Source organism: Telopea speciosissima, chromosome 5, assembly GCF_018873765.1.
Source record: "Telopea speciosissima isolate NSW1024214 ecotype Mountain lineage chromosome 5, Tspe_v1, whole genome shotgun sequence".
Classification (NCBI taxonomy): domain Eukaryota; kingdom Viridiplantae; phylum Streptophyta; class Magnoliopsida; order Proteales; family Proteaceae; genus Telopea; species Telopea speciosissima.
In genome coordinates, this window is record NC_057920.1 from 14,435,184 (window position 1) to 14,458,834 (window position 23,651).

General features: G+C 39.2%; 2 protein-coding genes and 1 long non-coding RNA gene across 3 annotated transcripts; 1 reads left to right on the top strand and 2 right to left on the bottom strand.

Annotated features, from left to right (window-relative positions):
• Positions 1-8,089: 8,089 nt before the first annotated feature.
• LOC122661268 (glycine-rich protein 2-like) lies at positions 8,090-9,184 on the bottom strand. Its single transcript, XM_043856613.1, has 2 exons — positions 8,465-9,184; positions 8,090-8,375 (listed from the first exon to the last, which is right to left on the bottom strand). Exon 1 carries the CDS (start codon positions 9,115-9,117, stop codon positions 8,470-8,472), a length of 648 nt encoding a protein of 215 aa, XP_043712548.1. The 5' UTR covers positions 9,118-9,184; the 3' UTR covers positions 8,090-8,375; positions 8,465-8,469.
• Positions 9,185-14,067: 4,883 nt separating this feature from the next.
• Positions 14,068-20,805, top strand: LOC122661269. The gene is made up of 3 exons (XR_006332854.1): positions 14,068-14,077; positions 16,901-16,902; positions 20,613-20,805. It is a non-coding gene; the product is annotated as an uncharacterized LOC122661269 (long non-coding RNA).
• On the bottom strand, positions 18,548-21,502 carry LOC122661266 (ferredoxin--NADP reductase, leaf isozyme, chloroplastic-like). The gene is made up of 9 exons (XM_043856612.1): positions 21,323-21,502; positions 20,976-21,210; positions 20,702-20,835; positions 20,358-20,436; positions 20,158-20,249; positions 19,985-20,062; positions 19,321-19,383; positions 18,964-19,198; positions 18,548-18,853 (listed from the first exon to the last, which is right to left on the bottom strand). The coding sequence occupies exons 1-9, from the start codon at positions 21,425-21,427 to the stop codon at positions 18,786-18,788; spliced, it is 1,089 nt and encodes a 362-aa protein (XP_043712547.1). The 5' UTR covers positions 21,428-21,502; the 3' UTR covers positions 18,548-18,785.
• Positions 21,503-23,651: the final 2,149 nt, after the last annotated feature.

Below are 23,651 nucleotides of genomic sequence, written 5' to 3' on the forward strand. Positions count from 1 at the left end.
GCAGCTTCAAGTTGCAGATCTCCAATCGATCTTGCACTTCAGGTAAGCAGTAGAAGTAGAACACTAGTTTTCAATTGAAAACATCATCTAGGGTTTAATCTGTAGCAGTATGCAACATAGGGTGTTGCACCCCTTTAAGAAAAACTTTATAAGACCTTCAAACCAAAACTTCAAGTCAACAACAGCCTAATGGTTGTGCTCTGATACCATGTAGCTGATTAGAACCCTAAATAACTAGAGCCGAGAGGATGGAGAAGAGAAGAGATGAAGAAGAGGAAGGGGGATTGTCTAGAGATGAATAAATCGAACTAAGCAGTCCCCCCCCCCCCCACACAGTGCCATTATTTATATAGGAACCAGATTACAAGTGAGAGGACTCCTAATCCTACTAGGAATCACAAAATAAGAATCATAGTTACAATAGGAATCAAACTAGGACTTAAACTAGGCTAATCCTAATCACAAACATAAAAGGAGACATATAGGAGGGTTAGGATCTCGATTAGAATAAGGAATATTCTAATCGAGAGCACCCACAGTCCTATATGCTCGATACACTTCAACAGAAGCTAACTGCACACGATCTATGGAAGAGCTTAAAGATATATTTTCAGAAGTAATATAACTCTCTTTCTTTTGAGGATCTCATTCAAAAACTGATTGTCTTGGTTCAGTTGGTTTTATACCTATTGGATTTGATGGACGACTACGATTGTTGGAGGACTACGTTTGTTAAATTCTTGTGATAGGTGAGTGACTGTATGCTCTGGCATCATAGGCATTTTATGGTAGTTTTTTTTTTTCCTTCTAAAAGTCAATGAAATGCTGCTACTCATTGCATCGGATCCTCTGTTATAAGTGAATCATGGGTTAATATCCTGTAGGACATGTTGGTTTGAATCTACATAATCGATGTTACATTGTTTGGTCAGTAGAGTTTATGGGTTGAAATGGATGTTACAGAGAATACCCCACTAATGGGGCTAAAGTTCCTCAAATTAAATATGCAATCAGACCCGTCAATCTGGCAGTTCTTGGATCACCCCAGTTCTTTTTCCCTTGTGCGTGTGTTCTAGGATCTCCATAACATTAGACTACCAAATTTCTCGAATCTGATACCGAATCAAACCCCTTAATCTGACAGCTCCAAAACAAAGATCCATCCCTATGCCAATGACCAGTATGGAACTCCTCAACAAACCTTGTCCCAACAGCCCTATCTCAAGTTCTAACCTGAAGTTTTCTGTCAAATTCGTAGGCTCCCACTTTCTGGTTTTTCAGTACAGAAACCAAGATTTCAATTGCCCTGCCCCCCCCCCCCCCCTTCTCCTCCTTGGTTTGGGGTTTCTGTTCCTTGGAATTTTACAGTTAGAAGAATCCATTCTATAAGTAGGGTCACCTTCTAATCGCCATGTAAACACCATGTTCCAGTGGGCTGCCAAGTCAAGAACACCACTGAGAGTGAGATATAGCCACAGGGCCCTTCCTTGTCAGGGAGTAAATCCTTATCCCTTCTCTTTCTTTTTTTAGTTTTTCTTGTTTTCTATTGTTTCTTTTGCTGCTGGTTTTGTTTTGTGTAGCTTTAGTAGGTCAGAAGACAGATTACTGATTGTATGTATGTGTTCTGTTTTTGCTTGTTGAGTGCTCCAATAAAGAGTCAATCAAAACTGCCCGGGGGGGGGATACCATGCTGGTTGTAACTTGTAATCAACTTGCTGGAGTCTCGGTGCCACCTGGGGAAAAGGAAGTTAAACTTCCAGCTGTTTGCTTCCCACTCTTGAATCATAGGCCAATTTATGTGAAACAACCTCTCTTCATCCTGTTTGGATCTCTTTTCATTCTCAGGGATACTTTGTGTGTATTTTTTTGGGTTGAACTTTGTGTTTATTTGGGTTCTTTTTTTTTTTTTCCCTTGTTCTATCTTTGTAGTTATAGTTATCACAAGAAATAATTTAATCATGTTTGATTTATCCTTTTTGTTGGCAGCATCCAAGCTTTGTTCTTTTGGGCTGTGAACTCCACACGTGGAGACTTGAAATCATTCACATAACATTAGGGTCGAGGAAACTTTACAATATTTTAGATTTTTTTTTGGGTGTACATTGAAGGCAGCATATAAGGATCCTAATTATCTGAAACCTAAATCCTGTATATCTGATTGCTGGACCATTAACTTTTGGTAGGAGGAATGATAAAGCAATGTGTCCTATTTTGGTTCAGGGGCTTCCCTATTTGGCTGAAATACATCTCAGGAATGTGTTTCAGAACAGACAATGAACCTTTCAATGTTGGATACTGTAATTTCTTTCCATCCCCCCCCCCCTTTTAACTATTCTATTGATTAATTCCCGTAGCCTTCTTTTTTATTGGGGGGAGGTGTTTAAGCATTGATCTTGGGTGAATATGATGAAGGCGGCAATGCAAAAATTCACGAACAAGTTGTGAAATTTCAATTATTGTGACTGGTTCTCTCTCTCCTTAAAAAGCTTGCAAACCCAATGTTTGGACAGAAAATTGGACAGGCTGGTAAGTTGTCCAATCGTACCTCCCATGTACTCCCAAAATCCCAATGATGGGCACTTCTTTTTGAAATGATCTTTTCTATTTAAGAAATCAAAACTGACAGCTGAATTGTTCATCATCTGTTGCATGTGCAGTTTGAGGTCCAGTTCCTCACAGACCAGCAGAAGATGTGGCATTTTCAGTTGCAAGGTTTATACATAGGCATGAGAGCTTCTTATGCAGAACCAAAAGTGCTAGAGGTGAGAATTTCATATCATCAATTTACTGGTTCAAGTGGATGGTGTGACTATAAACAATTCTTGTCATTAGATACTTAGAAAATACCCCCTCCCCCTTGTCTTTAGAGGATCTCGAGGTCAAACGGATGAATGATAAGTAGTTATCTAGGGACTAAACATGAAGCCAAGTGGTGAAACAAACAGAGCCGAAGTTAATGAAATGGAAAAAAGAACCAAGATGTAAATGAACTATCATGAATGGTAGGCCAAGAGGTTCATACAAATTAACTGAGCCAATGCCTTTTGGTATATATGGCATAGAAGGACCGAATACTATTAGAAGTCAAACAATTGCTTTGTAGTGACTGGTAGGATTGCATATCTGACAATGACATATATGCAACACCATTCATTGTGATCCTTGAGCCGGTTCTGTATAACGAATTAGGCAGTAGAGTTTTCTTTGTCTTCATTTCTTAAATCCACTGATCCATTCTAGTTGATTATCCAGTCCAATGATTGATGGTTTCCCATTTATTCTTGATTAGGGTGCTTGATCTTCAACCAATTTATATATGATACTAGTCATTAGGTGAGAGTTGATTGTCACACTTGGCTTCATTTCCAAATTATTATGTTTATGCCATTGAAAAAGGTTTGGCCTGTCCAAGATCTTATGGGTTTGTCATTGTTTAGGTTTATGTCATAGGAACTCACTTAGAAAGCCAAATGTGATGCCAGCATTGCTTCAGAGGCCCTCTCTTTTTTCCCGTTGGATCTCTACACGGTTGCAAGTATAGGTTTATCCTGCTGAAGGGTTATTGTGTTTTAGGGCTTCTTTGTACTATCACAACCTTTCTTCTATGTAATGTTCGAGTTGGACCCCTGAAAGGCATGACATATATCTGTAGCGGTTTGCGGAATTGCTTGGGTTCAACTCATGCATGCAGTTATGTTTGGAATACCTAGGAGCAGTCCCTTGGGTTGGGGAAGAAGAAAAGGTGGCCTCATCAGTCCTACGCCTCCAAGGTGAGTGTATGGCAATCACACAAGTTTAGGAAATGACTTCCACTCTAATTTGCCTTGTAAATTCTAACATAAAAACATATGGTGAGGGGTGGTGGGGAGGGGATACATTTGGGTATTGTTTGTATTTTTGTGTATTTGCAGGATTTTTTGTGAATATAATTAGTGTTTTTTTACATTATGGTTATTTGCAATGGAAAATTTTTACTTCACAAAAAGCGAATCTGTAGTTTTTTAAGACAGAATATTTTGCATACTAAAATATAGTTTTTATTGAACGGATTTTTTTCCATGGTATAAAAGAATTATTAGCGACGAAATTTGTTAAAAAAAAAACAACCTTTCCGACTAGGATACTTTTTGCTACAGAAATTTATCGTCGCACAAAACTTTGTTGTAGGCTCTTCTTCCACTTATTGTTCATGGCAATGCGGAAGATAGGAGTTTGCTCATTCAGAACACCATAAAGGAAAGAACACAAACTTCGCATGGAAAAGAATGAGATATAGAAGTGTTTGTTTTAATTCACAGCCTCACTCCCTTGATATATGAATCTAAGCAATGAAAGTGAACAGTCCTGCCGGCAGTAGAGGATCGGGATCCATGAAAGTGTGAGAGAAACAATAACTGTTTGATCACCATCAAATCAATGTGTGGACCCCATTCCACGTGAAGTGAGGAATCTATTATAACCCCCCTTCGACTGAAGTATTAACCTTGTCAGTATAGAACTTCTCAAGTTGTATAAGCTTTGTTTCTTTTATTTTTTTATTAATGTTTTTATTTTTGGTAAATTATAAGTTTTGTTTCAAAACATATTATATCTTGATACCTTACATCAATATGCTAGGTCTTGTGATGGAAATTCAGGTTCTAGTTCTTGAATAAATCACTTCATCAACAACACATCCTTGCAAGCTTCTATTGCAATAATATATTTAGCTCTATAATTGATAAGGCCACACACTTTTCCAACTTTTACTTCCATAATACTGCTTTCCTTGCAAAAGTAAACATGTGCTCCGATGTAGACTTTCTTGAGTTGATATCACTTACTATATGCATTTGTATATCCCTGCAACACATGCTCACCACTTCCAAAACATAGACATGCATTGTATCAACCTCTGACTTGCAGACCATGTGTTCTTTGCCTTTAACCTAGAAACCTTCAGACATCCCTTCCTCCGAAATACCATGGAGAAACATTGTTTTCATATTAAATTGCTAAATTCATTTTTTTTTTTTTATCAAACAGAACACAATTCGAATGGATGACATTTTTACTATAGGAGAGAATATTACATTAAAGTCAATACATTTCTTTGACTTGAGGAATGGTTCTCTACTTTCAACTTCATGATTGTATTCTAAGCTGAGCACATCATCTACCATTTTAACTAAGGATAAATTTGTTTGTAACCAAACTGGTGACAATAGATTTTTGTAACCTCTCCTTACCCTTATCCACAACACTTATGTCCTCATTTAAATGAAGGGATTTTTGCAATTTCATTGTCGTCCTCCCTAATCAAATACATTTTTACTCCAGAATTGAGCTCTCTCCTCCACTTCCATCGCCGCTCTCTTCCACCACCATCGGCAGCTTCAACGAATAATGGATCTTTAACAGACAAATCGCATCAGCTGGAGAAGGATCATGGAAGAAACATAGGACATTGATTAAACTTTTGCATTTACTGTGACAGGTCTCTGATTAGAAGCGATATTTGAAGTTATGGCCGAGTCCTATTTGCAAGTAGGGTGTTAAACTGTGGTTTAAGTTAAATGGTTCGATTTAGTTCAGTTTAGTGTGTTTTGAATCATTCAATTACGGCCAAAATTTGACATTTCATAATCTAATATTGCCTTTCTTTAGTTTTTTTTTTTTTTTTATGGTAACGCCTTTCTTTAGTTGACATAGTAAACCAATGTACAATAAAATTATAGCAAGCAAACTAGTTTGACACAAGAATACAGTTTTAAAACGGTTTTTAAACAAACAATTTATTTTTTCAAGTATGCAAGTTTCGGTATAAATGTTAAGAGTTCAATTTCAATAAACGATTTCTTCAATTTGGATGTTTAGGCACTCTTAAATGCAAGTAGCGAATTTCAAATCTGATTTCAGTATCGAAAACAGGACATGTGGAGATCAAAACTAGAGCATTTGCCAATTATTCCAGCCAGGAAGATCTGTCTGTATTTACTCTCTCCGGGGATGATTTTTGGTATTGGGTTTTGTTTTCGGTTGCTTTTGTAGAGCCCACAAGGATTGGTTGAAATACAAGCAGTTGGCCACGACTTTACATCTCTCGTAGTGTGCAAATGAACATTGCCGGAAGGAAGTTGCAACAGCAACCGCTTTGGTGACCAAAAATTTATGCCACCCTTCAAATAGGTAGGGCGGTGGCAATCCTCGAATAAAAAAGCAAGGGAAGAGAAGCCCATTTCCAGCCTATTCAACTCAGTTAAATTTACGTCCTCTGTCGGTCTATTACGGCCCGTCTATCTTCAACTACAATCCCAAACTTAGTGCTTGGGATGGTCTGGTTGTTGCATTGTTCGTTTGTGTTGTTGTAGATGAGGGAAACCCTCATATCTTTTATAAAAGGACAAGTTTCGGAGAAATTACACATTCAACATTTAAAATTTTATCTTTTGTGGTAACTCATGTCGCATAAAGATGATATTTCAAGTACCTCAAGTTCCAATAATGTTCGCTTAATGTTAGTTATTTTTATTTTGCCTATTTTACCCTTAGTGTAGAGAGCGAGAAAGGTTGTTGCAGATTAACCGGAAGTGGCGGAGACGCAAGTGAATAAGAGTGGAAGATGGGGCCAGTAAGTGAGAGTGTTGATTGCAGAAGGGACGGTGTACGTTGTGTTGGAGGAAGGATACTGTTTGTTGTGCTCAGGTATTTTCTTTCTGCCAAGTTGCTTCTTGGGGGAGGACCAGAAGAGTTCGTAGATGCAAGCTCAATTCTACAGACAAGCTGACCACCACATTAGGTTTGAGAAGAGAGAGATTCAACAAAATGGTTAGTCTATCATTTACATAACCATACCGAAATTAGCAGAGAAGAGGAGAAGAGGAGAAGAGGAGAAGAGGAATCAAAATCATCATGTAGCAAATGGGCATCTAGGTTCTTCATCAGGGGCTTTGAAAAGAGTAGGGTGTGGTTGGAGAGGTGTTAAAGGTAAGGGTGGGTTGATGTTGCTAACGAGAGAGAGGGAGAGAGAGAGAGAGAGAGAGAGAGAGGGACCTGAAGACCTCAAACTACATGATAGTCGGAGGACCTCAAGCTACATAATAAAGAACGAGTCATGGAGATAAGTGGCAACCTGGCCGAAATTCTAGGATAAGAAAGAACTGAATAACTAAGAAAGGGGTTAACTGTAACACATTGTTTAATTAAGTTGGAAAACCTGAATCGATAAAAATTCTATCAAAATTTTGATTTTTCCCAACACATTAATGGTTGTCAAAAGGTGTTATGAACCGCGTCATAGAGAATCTATGGGTGGGCCACTTAGTTTTGTCATATAGATGAGAGTCTCAGGGCTGGTCCGGCCCCATCCATGAGACCTGCTCTCATTATTTCTTAGATATCTCTCAAGCTTCGGTCTCTTCTATCGGTTCCTATTGGGCTGACTAAAGATCATAAAGTTCTTTCCTCCTCTCTTGATTTTGGCTAAGAATGAAAATGAGAGTTGCACATTGATTGTGTAGACACTGTTCAGTACAGTATTTCGCTCATCAGAAACTTGGGTGGTGTTCTTACAAAAACCAGAAATCAGAATCATTGTGTAAAGTATATGGTATTTCTCTCATCAGAAAAATGAATGTTCTACTGAAAGAAGATATTAGAATCATGGGACGAAGTGAGAATTGACACCCTAGAAGATAGCAGAAACAGGACACTGTCGATCGAGAACTTCTAGCATAATCAAACCATAGAACAGAAGAAAAATAGACGATTTAATATATAAAATCAACAGTTACTTGCAAAAAACCTAGTAGAATTTAAATTAAAAAAAAAAAAGGGGTATGTGATCCTTCTTAATATTGTGAACTTTTTGCAAACAACTAAGAGGGAAAAACTAGAGCAGAGTATTCGTACTAAACAACATGAACTTTGCATAGAATAAAAACATAGATCATCCAAGACTGAAACAAAGTTGAGATTAAACGAAACATTATAATTAATTAAAACCAAACTAGAGCAGAATATTGGTACTAAACAACATAAATTTTGCATAGAATAAAAACACAGATCATCCAAGACTGAAACAAAGTTGAGATTAAACGAAACATTATAATTAATTAAAACCAAACTATCAACTATTTCTATGAAAAGAGAATGCCAATTTGCCAAAATGTCAAACTTCATCCTTCATTTACACCTCCTTCCAAGAAATTAAACAAAAAAGGTAAACATTAATCATGTCTATTTAACCAAATTTAAAATGGAAAGAAGGGCAAAGGAGAAAAGAGAAGAGTTCAGTCTACTATACGACGAAGATGCCAAACAGAAGAAAAGGGATTATAAACCACTCTCCAACAACCACTGGAACGCAAACTTGGACGGAGCCTAATAACAAAACCCTGTGCAGGAGAAAGAAGACCACACTGGGTTTACCCAGATTGAAATAGAGAAACCAAAATATAGTAAAAGAAAAGAGATAGCATTTTACTTTATTCAGTTTCTGGAACCGGCATTGCTAGGGCATTCCCTCGCAAAATGACCTTGCTCCCCACAATTGTAGCAGCCACCACCACCGCCGCCGCCTCCACCACCACCACTGCCATACCTTCCGCCTCCCTGCTGACAGTCCCTTGCCAAGTGCCCAGTCTCACCGCAGTTGTAACATCCACCACCACCACCGCCGCCTCCACCGTAACCACCGGCACCACCGCCGTAACTTCCACCACCGTAACCACCTCCACCCCTTCGACCACCACCTCTACCACCCCCACCGTTATACCCGCCGTATCCACCACCTCCACCACTGTAACCACCACCACCACCTCCGCTTCCAAAACCATAACCCCCACCACGGCTGCCCCTTCCACCACCGCCACCGAAACCATCAGACCTGCTGCTTCCTTGAACTTCAGCGCCGTTGGGACCAGTCACATCCACAGCCTTCGTCCTCCCATCTTCTCCCGTATCGACAACGAACTCCACGTTTTCCCCCTCCGCAAGGCTTCGGTATCCTTCAGACCTGATGGATGATTGATGAACGAAAAGCTCCGCGTTTCCATCATCAGGAGTGATGAATCCAAACCCTTTCTGGGCATTGAACCACTTCACCACTCCGGTAGATCTGCTGCCTCCTTGCGCCATTCCTCCTTAGATCCCAAAACCCTAATCCCAAATGGGGGAATAGGAAAACAAAACAAAGAAAACACACGAAACCCTAAACTCTCAAAACGAGTTGAGGGGATTGAGATTTATACAACCAAATACCATATATATAGAAGGAGAAGGAGAGAGAAAGAGAGAGAACACGAACCAAACACGGCCGCCCCCGCTTTTGTTCCTTTTTTCCCTTAGTTTCTGTTTTTATTACTCACTCTTCATCAAGGATTCCCAAAGGACTAATAATAAAAAGGACTCCTTAATATGAGAAGATGCATGTCCAGCTGGCATCGAATACTTTGCCACGTCACCTTTAACAACTAAAAAGACAATAAAGAAGGGGGGAAAATATCTCTCTCGGCTTCTATTCCTGTTTTCCGTATCATCATCTCGGCTCACTTTTTCTTTCCTTGCGACGTTTTGGCTTTTCTTGGAATAATCCAACGGTTGGGGTTGGGTAATTCAAGGCTTAAGTAATAGTTGCCGTTGGATATTAGGGTTTCGTAACAAGGAGTTTGGACTCTCTTTTTTTTTTTTAAATAGGTATTAAAGGGATTTTGGAAATTGGGAATAGGTAGCTGAGTTGTTCTTGGTCTTCTCCACTACTATTCTAATTAAATGCAATTACTGCTGAATTTAATGAGTTCACGAGGTTGTGTTGTACTCCTTTTCAGTTTTTAACATTTCTTGGTTTTTTTTCCTCTTTCTCTTTGTCAACGTCCGTCTGGTACGAGAAATCGCTCTTGTGGATTAGCCGGTCCAACCACAAGCAGTATACAGACCAGAAACGAACCATTTGATTAAGGCAAAAATATAGTATCCATTGATTTGCCTTCGAAGGCTGAGTTGAGAATGACTTTCTGCTAGGTCATTTGTGCCTAAATTTCATTGAGGTAGATCCACCCTCCCCTATTCAATTGTTAATTTTGAACCAAAATGAACCGTTGCATATGACAATCAATTGGATACAAAGTGGCTAAAAACAACTCATAGTTTGATGATGGTTGAATATTGTTTAGAAAGAAAAAAAAAAAATGTAATGCATTTTTTTAAGGGGTGTGAAGGGAACCTAGACCAGATGAGGAATAAGAGATCTTGAACTCGAAATCTCCTGGTGGCTAGGCTCTATTACAGTCCTTAATTTCTAGTACAATTGTTGGTACCTTGTCAGTAGTCAATCCAGTATAGACGTGACACATCTGATGAGATCATACGTAAAAAGGGATCAAGTTTTCCGTAAGCCGTTTACCCAAAAAAGTTTTGCTTAAGCAATGGTGAATGGGAATCCAATCACTATGAGGCTTCAAATGCGCGTAGGAGTGTATTTTGGGAAATATACTAAAACCTTATAGGTTTTGTGAACCATAAGATGGAGTGGTAAACCGTCACCAAGCGGTAAAGGGAAATCTTATTTAAAAAAAAATGAGAAAGAACGCTACCTGGTCACGTGTGGCACATGGTTCTTGCGCCCAGAAATAGGGTCGCACGAAATGATCGTCGCACCCCATGGAAAGGCAAAAATCTCTGAAGGTAGAAAGAACGCTACCTGGTCGTATGCGGCACATGGTTCGTGTGCCCAGAAACTAGGCCACATGAAAATGATCGTCGTACTTCGATGGAAAGGTGGAAATCCATGAGGGCATGGTGCTAATTTCATGTAGCCCTTTGTTTGAACAACGAACTGTGCATCGCATGCGATCGGGTAGCATTCTCTTCCCCCTCCCTCCCCCCCTAAAAAAAAAAAGGGCAAGAGACTGGTATCTGATCATGTAGTGCCTGTAGCAGGGTCCAATGAGACACACACATGTGCATAAACATAGATGCAATTTTTTATTTCATGGGAGGGTAGAACAATGCTTTTGCACGCTCTTGTTTAAGTGCAAGAGCAAAAAAAATATGGAAGAGAGATCATTGCTCGGCCCTCTAGAGCCTGCACGCGCACGTTGGCCAATGAGAGTGCATGTACAAACATCGTCCTTGGTAGGATTTCCGTCTTTTCATGGGACTGCACAATACTTTCAGGCGTTTCTTTGTCTAGGCGTAGGAGCCATGCTGGCGAGTTCAGGTAGTGTTCTTTTCCCCCAAAAAATATTATTCAAAAGAACAATGGTAAGGGCAAAAATTTTGCAAACCCCTCCCCTTGTAGTCTGGTACACATAACACATGTAGTATCTTATTTTATTTTTAAATTAAACAAGATGGTCACATTATGATTTTCACTTGGGGGCATATTTTGTACAACTCGATAATTAGGGCTCTCTCTTCTCTCTTTTTTTTTTAAGGTAACATTCTCTGTCCTTTAATTACTTGCAACGTAAAATTTTCTATGTCATATCTATGATAAGCTCTATTTGCTTCAACGTAAAATTTTACTTGGAATATTTTCAAGCACTTCAAAAAAATTTATATGTAAAATTTTAAATGTTGAAAAGTGTTCTAATATTTGTTTTTTCATGAAAACAAACATTTGAAAACTTTTCAACATGTAAAATTTGATATTTACAAATTAAAATTTATCACGTAAAAATTTATAAGTAAATTTTTATACCGAAAAAAACGGAGCCGGACTATGTGAAATCAAACAAGCAATTATACCAATGCGTTATAATTTATAAACATAATCCAAAGCTTTATACCAAAGCCTAATTCTAATCCTTATATTTACTTGCTAAAAATAGGTATTACTTGTATCTAGAGAATTTAGGGGAAATTATATTTTTCATCCACTAATGGATGATGGCACATCCCTTCCCAAAATCGATTGGCTAGATGGAAGGAAGCAGAAAACCAATTTGCTTGGTTTTGTTGAGTTCCGGTTTGAACTCTAACCCAAGTTATCGTTTGGATCAGGCAATTCGTATTGAAATATGTAGAAGCTGATACTGATTTTAGGGGGAAGATTGAAGATTGGTGTATCGATACAGACCAAGAGTAAAAAATATAAAACTTCTCTATTTTTTAAGAAAAAAAAAAGGAGATAAATGCATCCGATCCGGCCCGATTTAGAATGATCTAAAATGGTATCAGCCACCAACTACTAAAACCGTACTCCAGTTTAACCTTTAAAGATCAACATTTTTTTTAGTAGCAAGGCCTTAAGGAGGGAGGGATCTCTCATCTAAGGGTGTCAATTTAGAATCAAATTGAATTGAAACCGAATTTAATCTCTTCAATTTTGGTTTAAAAATCAGGCATCTTTTAATGGCTTGGTTCGATTTCATTATAAACCGAATCAAATTATTCATTTCAAAGTGAATAAAAAACATGATAAATTATGTTCATTTTTAATGTTTTAATTAATGTTTATAGTAAATTTTATATTAATTCAATATTTATCAAAAAATTAGTAGATTATGACCCTAACAAACAAGGGTTTGTTGTTATAAAGATATTAAAAGTTTACCAAAATACCGAATACAAACTAAGTCGATTTAGAAACACACACTTTTGTTAGGTTTCGGTTTGGTTCTAATTTTGAATCGAACCAAAACCAAACCGAAAACTGAACCAATTGACATGCTTAGGTCACTCTCATCTGATGTCATGCTAGGTGAGGGATGAGGACCAGTTCTCTATTCTGACTTCTGACTTCTGATACTTTTACCCACTACTTATAAGTTGCCGACCACTTTTTGATATTTTATCATTAAAAAGAAAATAATTAAATACGCCTAACCTCTTAAAATGGACCTAATATTTCTCATGCACCGTTAAGGTTCTAACAATTTCACATGCATCTCATGAAAATCTCACGTACACCCCATATTTTTTAATCTTAAGGCAGTTAAGTCCATTCCATTAATTTCATACGTTAAATGCTAACATGAAACAGGTAATGTACAATTATATCCTTTTTAAGGTTTAATTACCAAAAAGCCCTTAAATTAAAAAATATAAAACGACAGAAATTAAAAATTCAAATACCCAAATCACCCTTTCTCCCTTTCCCTTTTGCGATCGAACACTTCCTCAACCCTTGTTGGAGCTCAGAAAATTGATTGAAGTCTTCTTCCTCTTCTACTTCTCCTGCTTCTCTGAATGGTGGAAGCAGAGGAAACTGATTGAAGTTTTCTCCCATCAGTCTCTTGCCATTAGTTCTCCCTCTTTCATCTTTGAGGGTCGAAAAGATCCACAGAGAGTCATAGAGCATCCTCGTCCTCTTCATCAAATTTCTAAATTGTATGAATTGGAAGGGGACAGCTGTTGGCTTCCAAGGAGGTAAGATGCTTGATCTTGCAGACATGGTTGGAACTGTTTTACGATGATTTTGGTTGGATGAGGAGAGCTTCTAAGGGCCTCGACCGTCAACTGATCGAAGATGGCCTCAGCAATACCATCCTCACCTTGCCTTTGCTCTAGCAATAGGAGATTTTGCTGGCTTGGTTTAATCAATTCATCAACTTCGGTGAGAAATTTTTTTTTTTTTTTTGGAAAAAAACTCCGGTGAGAATTGCCCCAACATCCAGAGAGGGTTCGAGGTGTGGTGGAGGAGGGCTTTCTGGAAACGAAATGGTGGCTCTGAACGGCCTCCACAAATTCGAATCGCCGCTGCCTCTTCCGACCATTGAAAAAAGATTCAAAGCACGAATATGACCCCAACAGTTTTTACCTTTCTTCTACCACTCTTCACCTTCCATCCTTTTTTTGTTTTGAATACTTCCTAAACTGCGTCCGAAGGTTTTTCCCATATTTTCTTATTAGGCATAGGCACACATCCATAACTCGTAGCAAATTCGAATTTGGGAATAATTTTGAAGGAAAAATGAAGAAAATGAATGTAATTCAATCATCAATACAATTTTTTTTTTCTTCTTGGGGTGAGGGTGAATTTGGTTATGAAAAAACTTGGTAACGGAACGAAGTAATTCAGGTATTGCACAATTTCGTAGAGACACTTTCTTCCTCAGGTTGAGGAACAATTGCAAGTGAATTCAGATCCACAACCGTCAAATCGGAATACTGTTGCATCCTCTTGGCGAAAACAGACTGGAAAAGCTCAGATGTCTGGTAGTATTGTGAGTAGACATCATTTTCGTCATTGCCAATAATGTCTGAAACCGAAGAGATTTCTTCAACAACGTCGGAACTAGGGTCAGAGTTCGGGGCTAAGAAGTATGGTTCTTCGTCAAGGGGTTCGAGCTTGGGCTCGATTTGGGGGGTAATACGTTCAGGGAGAAGATTTAGGTCTATATACGGACTAAAGATCCCATCTTGAGGTAGAAATCTTTATAGGAAAAAAAAAAGAAAGTGATCTAGTATACAAAGGTTTCTTCCAATGAGCCCTTTCAGTGTTGGGAGTGGCAGAGCTTGGTCATGGCGAATTTGTTTTGTCCCCCTTCGCTTAGAATTAAGGAAGAAAGGGAGAAAGGGAGAAAGGGAAAGAAAGAAAGGGAAAGGGGGAAAGGACGATTTGGGTATTTTGATTTTTCAATTGTTATCGTTTTATGTTTTTTAATTTAAGGGCATTTTGGTAATTAAATCCTAAAAAGAATATAATTGTACATTATCTATTTCATGTTAGTATTTAACGTCTGAAATTAACGGAGTGAACTTAACTAGCTTTAGCTTGAAAAATAAGAGATATATATGAAATTTTTAAGGGGTGCGTATGAAATTATCAAAATCTTATGGGTGGAAGAATATTAGATCCATTTTAAGAGATATGCGTTTTATTTATTTATTTATTTTTTGATGAAAGGGGTTATGCGTATTTAACCTAAAAGAAAAATATGAAATCCTTAAAAAATATTAAAAAAAAGGAAATTTTAGATTTTATTTAGAGTAAGAGGAGTGTAGAGGTAGAAGTAGGTAGTCAAAGGGGTAATGGCAGTGGGACGGGACGGTCAAAGCGTGAATATGTGGGGATATGATGGGACAAAGCGATGGTGCTTTTGCTGTTCCCGATAAAGCCAAAAAGAAAGAGTTGGAATGGAAAAAAGGACCCAAAAGCAAAACCAAATAAATAATAAAGATTAAAGAGTTAAAGACCTCATAAAAATCATATAACTATCAATCACAGAAAGGTTTAAGTTTAATTAATACATGATAGTGGAAGATGAAGTTTTTTTTTTTTGTTTTTGGGTGGGGGGAGAGGGTGAAAGGTAGATGATGCTGACATGTGCTGAACTTAAGACCTAAAACAGTCTTTTTCAATCTCACGGAACGGTCAGGATGAGCTGAATCAATCACTTCGAAATGGGATTTTGAATCATGTGAATGAATGATGTGGTAAGCTCCAATTGGTCAGTGAGAAACCCTACCCCCTCCCAAAAGAAAAAGGGGAAAGTTTTCTTCCACTGGTCCTTGGTTTCATTTTTTCTTACCTTGTTATGATTTTATGTAAAAGGTCGGGTATGAGGGTAGTTGCTTAGCATGTGTCACCCTTTATCTTCTGTTTAGAAAAGACCACCCTCTTGCCTTTCTATGTCTAGCCTTATAATTTTTGTATGTCATTAGCTTATCTAAAGCTCGTGATGTGGCCAACCTTGTCATATATTCTTATTTATTTTTTTTAAATCTAAGGGTGTAGGTTAGTTGGCCAGGGCGCATGTCTAAATCTACACGTGTCATGAGTTTGACTCCTCTTACTTTCTTGGGGCTAGTTTCATGGCTTCTATAGTTTTCATAGGATCCAATGCTAACTCAATGCGCACGTGTAGAGGCATATACGAATGCTTGGAGAACTAGTCAGGTTGAAGATCAAGAGACCCTCATTAGTGGTGCATTACTTGTATATGTCTATGAACACCTACATTACACCAATCACTAATGTGTAATATTCCAAAGTTTCAACTTTCCAACACTTTATTTTAGCAATTGGCTAATTCCCATTGAGCTTAAGTTTGACATGTGACTAGGGAGCCTAGGAATCTATTTGTCCATGTATACAATAATGATGTATATTGATATTGTATGTAAGCACATTATTGACCATTGGATGAAGTGACAAACATCTTAGTCAATCGATCTAGTATCATTGAATCATCCATGATCCACTGTCTGAATTATACACAACGCAATTCATGTCTCCCCCTCTCTGCATCTCTCTCCCCACCACCGTCAACCACAATCGCCTCCTAAGTCCTAATGTGCATTGTTGGCCTGCAGCCACCCCATCGTGAGCCCTTGTCACGGTTACTAGAGATGGGGTTAGAAGTAAAGAAACCATTAGTCGTTTGATGTATTAGTACTCATGATGGAGTTCGGTTCCTCTGCACATACCAACAGGTGAACGTACATGTGAGAGCCAATCACATTTTAATTTTGTTTTCATATAAACCCCTCCTTCCATTGTAAATGACAAAAATAGGACAGGTGGTTGGCTCTCACATGTACGTTCACTTGTTGGTACGTGCAGATGATCCATTCTCCTCATGCCGTGGGTGTGGGTGTGGGTGGGGTAGGTCGAAGATTGGGGCGAGCGACGTTCATTTGATGCATGCTTCTCACAGTTCCTCTGTGTAGAGCCAAAGATTGAATCTCTCTAATGGATTCTCTTTTACTAATTTCCCTTTAAAATAGCTCATTCAGTTTTCAAATTTCAAAATCATCTGTATTCTTCAATCCATTTTTTTAAAAGAAAAATGAGTATGGTTGCAGGCTCCGCGAAAATGGTTGTAGTGAGCTCAGAGAGAGAGAGAGAGAGAGAGAGAGAGAGAGAGAGAGAGAGAGAGAGAGAGAGAGAGAGAGAGAGAGAGAGAGAGAGAGAGAGAGAGAGAGAGAGAGAGAGAGAGAGAGAGAGAGAGAGAGAGAGAGCTATGAGTTGTAGCAGTAGAGAGATGTGGTGGATGATTGAATGGTTTAGACGTTTTCCCTTCATCCAATGATCAAAAGATGTTGTGTAAGACTCTATTTTACAATGATAACTGATAATACCATACATATTTGTTAATTTGTTTAAGTAAGAGTTCGTTAGTGGACTAGGTAGGAAACCTTTATTTTATTATTGGGCAGGAGATCGCTACTTGGTCGCATGGTCTCTATACAAGCATTTGGGCCAATGGGGGAGCATGCGTGGGTGTCTAACCAGGGGTAGAGGCATCATTTCATGGTGCTCTACTAGAGGTTGTAGGAAACACCACCAAGCAGGGATCTTTTTCCCTTTATTATTTTAAGAGAGGTATTGTAGTTGACAGAGTACACAAATCAATGATTACTGAAGATAAATGGAGAGTATTTCAGACACTTCATTTGATAGAAATAAGTAGGGGTGCAAGTTTGGCCCTAACAGTCCGAGCCTACCCTAAGCCCGAACAGGGCCTGGACTGAGAAACCCTGGCCCTGAGGGTGGGTCAGGGGTTGTAAATTTTTAGCCCTAAGACAGGGTTGGGCCGGGCCAGGGTTGAGGCCTCGGACTGAGCCCAACCCAGCCCAGTGCTACCCTGTCTTCTTCTTCTTTTTTTTTTGTGTGTTTTTCTTCTTCTTTCTTCTGTCTTCTTCACCCCAGCATGGCCCAACCCTACATCACCCTCCCCCCCCCACCCTCAGCTTGGCCCCACCCCTACATCTCCCTTCCCCCTCCCCTTGGTCAGGGCCAATTAGGGTCAACATGGCCCGACCCTAAAAGCGGATCAAGGTTGGATTATTTTGGCCTGAGTCGGGGTCGGGCCGGGTCTGGGCCCAGCTAAAGGGACTCAACATTGGGTTAGGGTTTTAAAAAGCCCAGCCCAGCCCAACCCAACCCTGTTGTAGCCCTACGAATAAGAGAGCTTTCTTTAGGGGGGAGGGGGGACAAGTTCTCTGCCCGTGAGTGACGCTCCTATGCCAGCACATGCAAATGGGAGGGCATGATTAAACATCAACATGGGTGAGATTTCTGCCTTTCATGGGGGTGGGGCAGTCATTTCGCTCAATCTTTTGTTTGCACAGGAACAATGCTCCCAAAAAGAGTTGTTTTCTCCTCCTTTGGACAAAAAAGGAGTGAGCAAAAAAAATCTTGGAAGATTACAGGATTACACAAAATCAGGTTTGCTCATATAAAATTAACCACACTGTTTCACTTAACAAAACTACACTGTTTTGAGTTTTCAAAACAGTGTCATTCCGACGTCCCTCATCTAAGGACTTTCTTTGACAGTTTTACCCCTACTTCCTTCTCCGTTCACAATTCTTCGGCAATCCAAGCATGCCCATCCACTAATCTATAGTCCATATAGTGACTGGATGCTAGCCCATACATCATGAAAACATTACAAGCAACACAGAAGATATCTCATAAATCTCCCATATCCTTTGATAATTATAGTCGCGTTGTAGTGAATGGAATCATTGTTTTTCGTGATAAAGTTTCCATCCATGAATATTTGAACTACTTCCTTTATAAAGTACCACTGAACCATATCATGGTAGTAAGTTATACTAGTTTCAATGATTTAAGATCCATGTGTGCATCAAAATTATTTTAAGCTTTATGCTCGATAAATGGGATTAATATCAGCATGAGTTGAGAATGCTTACAAGAGGTTGAAGTTGGTTCACTTTACACTATATGATCCATGATCCCTCTTTGGGTAAAACTTTTGCAGAGGCCAATACTACAGCTGCTTTATGAACAAAATTAACAGAAATCGGAAAAAGGTACCTATTTACATGGCAAAGAAGAAATTGTGGAGGGTGGTTTCTTTTGTCAGGAACACTCTTATAAAGAAGAAGCATCAATAGACTTCCACATTCCACTGCTCTGCCTTCTTCAAGTCCCTTTTGTACTCATTCCAATCAATGCCTGCAAATGTATCAACCCGGAAGTTGGGAGTGTAAGGGGAAGAATATATCAATCTTTTATAACATATCCAGCAATCGATCTTTAACATATCTAGCATTTCTATCACTCACCATCTTTAGCAGCCAAAGACACCATTATGTCATCAATTCCCTTCTCCATTCCCTTCAACCCACACATGTAGACATAGGTGTTGTCTTTCTTGAGTAATTCCCATAATTCCTCAGCATACTGGGCCATTCGTGTTTGGATGTACATCTTATCACCCTTCTCATTTGTTTGCTCTCTGCTTACAGCAAAGTCAACCCTAAGGTTTTCTGGTGCTTTGTCCTTCATCTTCTCAAATTCCTGTCACATGCAACACATACAGAAAAGTTTTACCACAAATTTCAACAAACTGGAAGAAATTGAACTAGGAATGTATAATAAAAACTAGAAGGGCCAGTAATCTCGAATTCAATCCAGCTCACCTCCTTGTAAAGCAATGAACTACTTGTGGGAACACCCAAGAAGAGCCAAGCCAAACCTTTGAACTGCAAAACATGTTACAGACCATTTCACTTCTCTGGTGCTAACTAATTGATGGAATGGTAAAGCAATTATTGTCGACTCACAACTCTGCCGAAGGAACAAAGGAATGAATTTAAAAGGGGGCAAAGGTACTTTCCCCCTCCCTCTATAGGCAGTTGGTTGAATATAAGAAAAGGAGAATTATTAGCTCAAAATCCCATATATCAATTACTGAACCATCTTCGCAGGTACCCTTGCACAACCAATCCTGATTTGCACCCAAAGCAAACTGCCCCAGGCAAAGCAAAAATCTGTCCAAAATGGTCTCCCAAGAAAATAACTCAACCTATTTTCTCCACTGTCATCATTTTGTCATATAAGATCAAACAAAAGCAGAGTCTGCAACCTCAAATATGAAGTCAGCACTTCTTTTTTTGTTTTGTTTTGGGTAGAAGGTTCAGCACTGGTTAGAAGAATATTCATGGTTCCATATGCATCTTAAAGAAAGAACACAAGGGCTACACAGCGTTCTTAAAGATAAAAATATAATTTTCATGACAACGGATAAGTTGAACCCAAGGCTCATGATCATTCCATCCTACTCTTCAGGATATCTCCATATACCTCGTAGTCTTCATGCTTCTCAAAGAACATTTTCCATAAGAATGATCTGAAAGGAGCAATTCCAGTTCCAGTGGCAAGCTGCAATGAAGGAATCCATCACATATTATGCATTAAAAGAATCAAGCAAAAACATACAAGACAACTACAGTTAGATAACAGTGGGAACAGCCTACCATTATTATGGTGGCGTTAGGATCTTTGGGCATAAGCATCTCTTTCCCAACAGGTCCGGTTAGCTTCACCTCAGCTCCAGGTTTCAGGTCACCTAAATGGGAAATGATTAGTCCTACTAGGACCCAACAAGGCAACAACAACAACAACAACAACATGGATTCTTTTGATAACCTGTCAAGGCATGACAAAAATTTCTTACAAAGGAAGTTCGAGCAGACTCCCTTGACTAGTTCCCCTTGATCATTTGTGTAAACAAGCCTCTTCACACACAGAGAAACCTGTACGAAAGCAGAAGTGCGAAAACCCATTCAATGAGGGGAAACTAGAACGACAAACATTACACAGATAAGTTAAATTACGGTGAGAATGTGCCATTTTAACAATTAAAACGACATTTTTGGGTATAGAACAGAGCTACAAACTAGACAAGAAGAGGGGGAACTTTAATGCTCAGTCCATTATTCATGAGTTTTAACTATAATTATATACACTATAAGAGGCTTGTGAAGATAAAATGCAGAAGAAATCTGAACAGAGGCATACGGTCTTGGAGTCTCCAAAGTCCCCAAGGGCACTGCTAGCAATTGAGTACAACCTCAGTTTGTGGGGTTTCCCATTCTTGTCAACACCATCCGCAATAACCCCAATAGATTGCCCTTCTCTGTATGGGATCTCCCCTGAATCACCCAACCAAACAATCCAAACGATGAATAAAAGGGGAAAAGAAGAATGGCCCAGAAATTTTTTTTTCAAAACTCAACCATTACATCAGCCTGAGAATAAAGGATAACGAACAGACATGAAGAAGAAGCCATACCCTCGGTGCCGAAGACCATATGCCAAGTTTCGCCCGGAGCATCGTCAGCAGTGATCTTGGTGTTAAGAAGGCATTTGCCAATGTAGGGGTTCTTGGGCTTGAATTTGTTAACCACCACACCTTCCTCATTCTTCTTGGAGACCTTCTCTACCTTAGTAGGGGTTTCTGTGGTTACCTGGGCTCTGACAAGAGCTACTTTCCTACCAACAGAGACATTCCTGGAGTATAAGCAGCTCTGCAGAACCGAAACCCAGATCATAAAATTCCAATAAGAAAATAACCCAAGTGAGAAAAAGAAAGATTGTCTTGATCGTGAATGCTGTCTGTCCAAGTTTAAATCGTTTTACCTTGTTGTAGCTGATTCTTTCCAAGGGAGTAATAGAGGTTCTACTGGAAAGAGAAGAAGAATTGGAGGATGGGAGAGAGACTGCGGCAGTGAGCGCAGCAGCCATGGTTTTGGTGAAGAAAAACAAGAGATGGAACTGAGAGGGGTAAGAGATATGAGAAGAAATGGGAGAGAGAAAGAAGGTAGGATTTGGGGGATTATAAATTGGGTGGAGGAGATTTTAAAGCCAACCCAGTGGTGGTGGTGGTGGTGGTTATGGTAGGAGTCTTGGAGAGATTCAGATTCTTTGAGGATAAGTCTATGTATGAATGAACCTAATAGTCCTTTGACCCTCATTGCTCTGTTTGTGCGCATCCATGAGATTTGTTTTTTTGGGTGAAAATCCACGAGATTCGCATTCACAGAAGAGGTTTGTAAATGAGATTGGCGGGCACTATTACTAACTGTTCTTAACTCAATATGGACCGTTAAATTAGTTAACCACATCAGGAATTTGGGATATGCAATAAGAACTGGGGCCCAGTCCATGAAAGAAAAAACATTGAGTCAATTGAGCTTGGTACCGTTGCAAGAAGCTTCTTCAACGTATCGAGCTCTCAGGCCCGGACTGCAAAATACTGCAAGATTAAGGTACTGCAGAGGATTTTTTTTCTTGTTCTGCCATGTGGCAACTTAGATGAGACAAAACTTTTGTTGATAAGTAGACTCAACAATCTTTGGATTAGGTTCCTCCCCTTGGAAGGGCATCATCCAATGAGGCATCCAATGGCTGGACTGTACTGTATACATCTCGATGGCTGATTGGGCACATGCCGAGATGTGTGCAGCACAGCCCAGCCATCGATTGCTTCATTGGGCAATGCCCTCCAAAGAGAGGAGCTGAATCCACAGTCTCCAGCTCATCTCATCGAAAATGCACTGATAAGCCTAGGCCATTCTTTAGCAACCCATTTTATAAGCCTTGGGCTTGGGCCTGTTGAGTATAATTTTTTTAAGAGTTTACCATACAATTCTTCATTTTTTTGGGGGGAAAAAGATTGACACGTCGTTAGTGTGCAATTTTCTTTCACATGATTTTTTTTCACTTGTTCTGAAAATGTGGGTCCCATATGGATGATTCCTTTTTTTTAGGACACCTATTGGTGTGACATGCAGATTCCTCCTCACATTAGAGCCTGTGGAACCCTCTCCCCTTTTTTTCTTGGAAAATTTTTAGCCCCGCCACTAAGTGAGGTATTTCTTGACCACACATCTCATTTATACCATGTTGAAGGTGATGTGGTAATTCCAATATTTGAATATCTAGAAAATGATTTGGATTCTCCACATATCACATTTTAAACTCAAATTCAATCAAACACTCTTCCTTGTAAGTCTGTTGATCTTTGTATTTTGTAGTTGTATATATATTGGCATGCACCAACTATCCTAAATTTTTATTTTGCCACTTGGCCAACTCGGATTCTATAGAAACTTAACATGTGTAGGAGAGTTTGAGGACCAATAATTGAGCCTTAGCTGATCTACCACATGGCAGATATGCAGGCCACCAAGACAAGTTTCTGTGATGAGCCCCAAAGAGAATCTACCCCCTCCTTTTCTTTTATTTTGATCTCAGACTCAATCCTCACTTCTCTAGGAAAGAAAGTTCTTCGCCTACTTTTTTGAGATCATTAATATTTTACTTAAGTTACTTGGGCCGGATCTTAGAATCTTACATTAACCATGGGCTTACAGAATCAAGAGAATGAATGACCTTCAAGAAATTTGTTAAGACTTGAAGGACAAGCTTATGGGCCTTGAATAAAGCTGAGTCCATAACTTGAATGGGTTGGCCTCCAAACCCCTAGACAGAAATTGGACCGTCAGCAACGGTGCGCTTGCCCGTTTGACATGGACGCTGGTTTACCCATGTCAAGATAATCAAGAGTACCCGATCACCTAGATACTGGCGGTGAAGAAAGTTCCGGCTAGATTAAAATAAAAAAAAATAGGGCAACTCTGCTTTGATACCATGTTGGAGAGTTTAATCTAAAAACCAAGACTAGGTGGAGATTGCTCCTCAAAGGCACCAAGGACTTGAAGATTTGCAAGTTGTGCATTTCTGTGTATCTTATGTCCTTTCCATAAGATGTGAAACCAATGGCATTGGAATATAGATTCAGCTTGGATCACAACTCCTGCTTAGAGTAGAGAAAATGATGATCTTATCACCAGAATTGAAAGAGTGAGGAAAGGTTGAAATTGGGGAGAAAAGTGTTGGCAATGAGGGGACGAGATCACGATGAGCAACACATAGGGAAAGCCAGAAATGGGCTATGGGCCGTGAT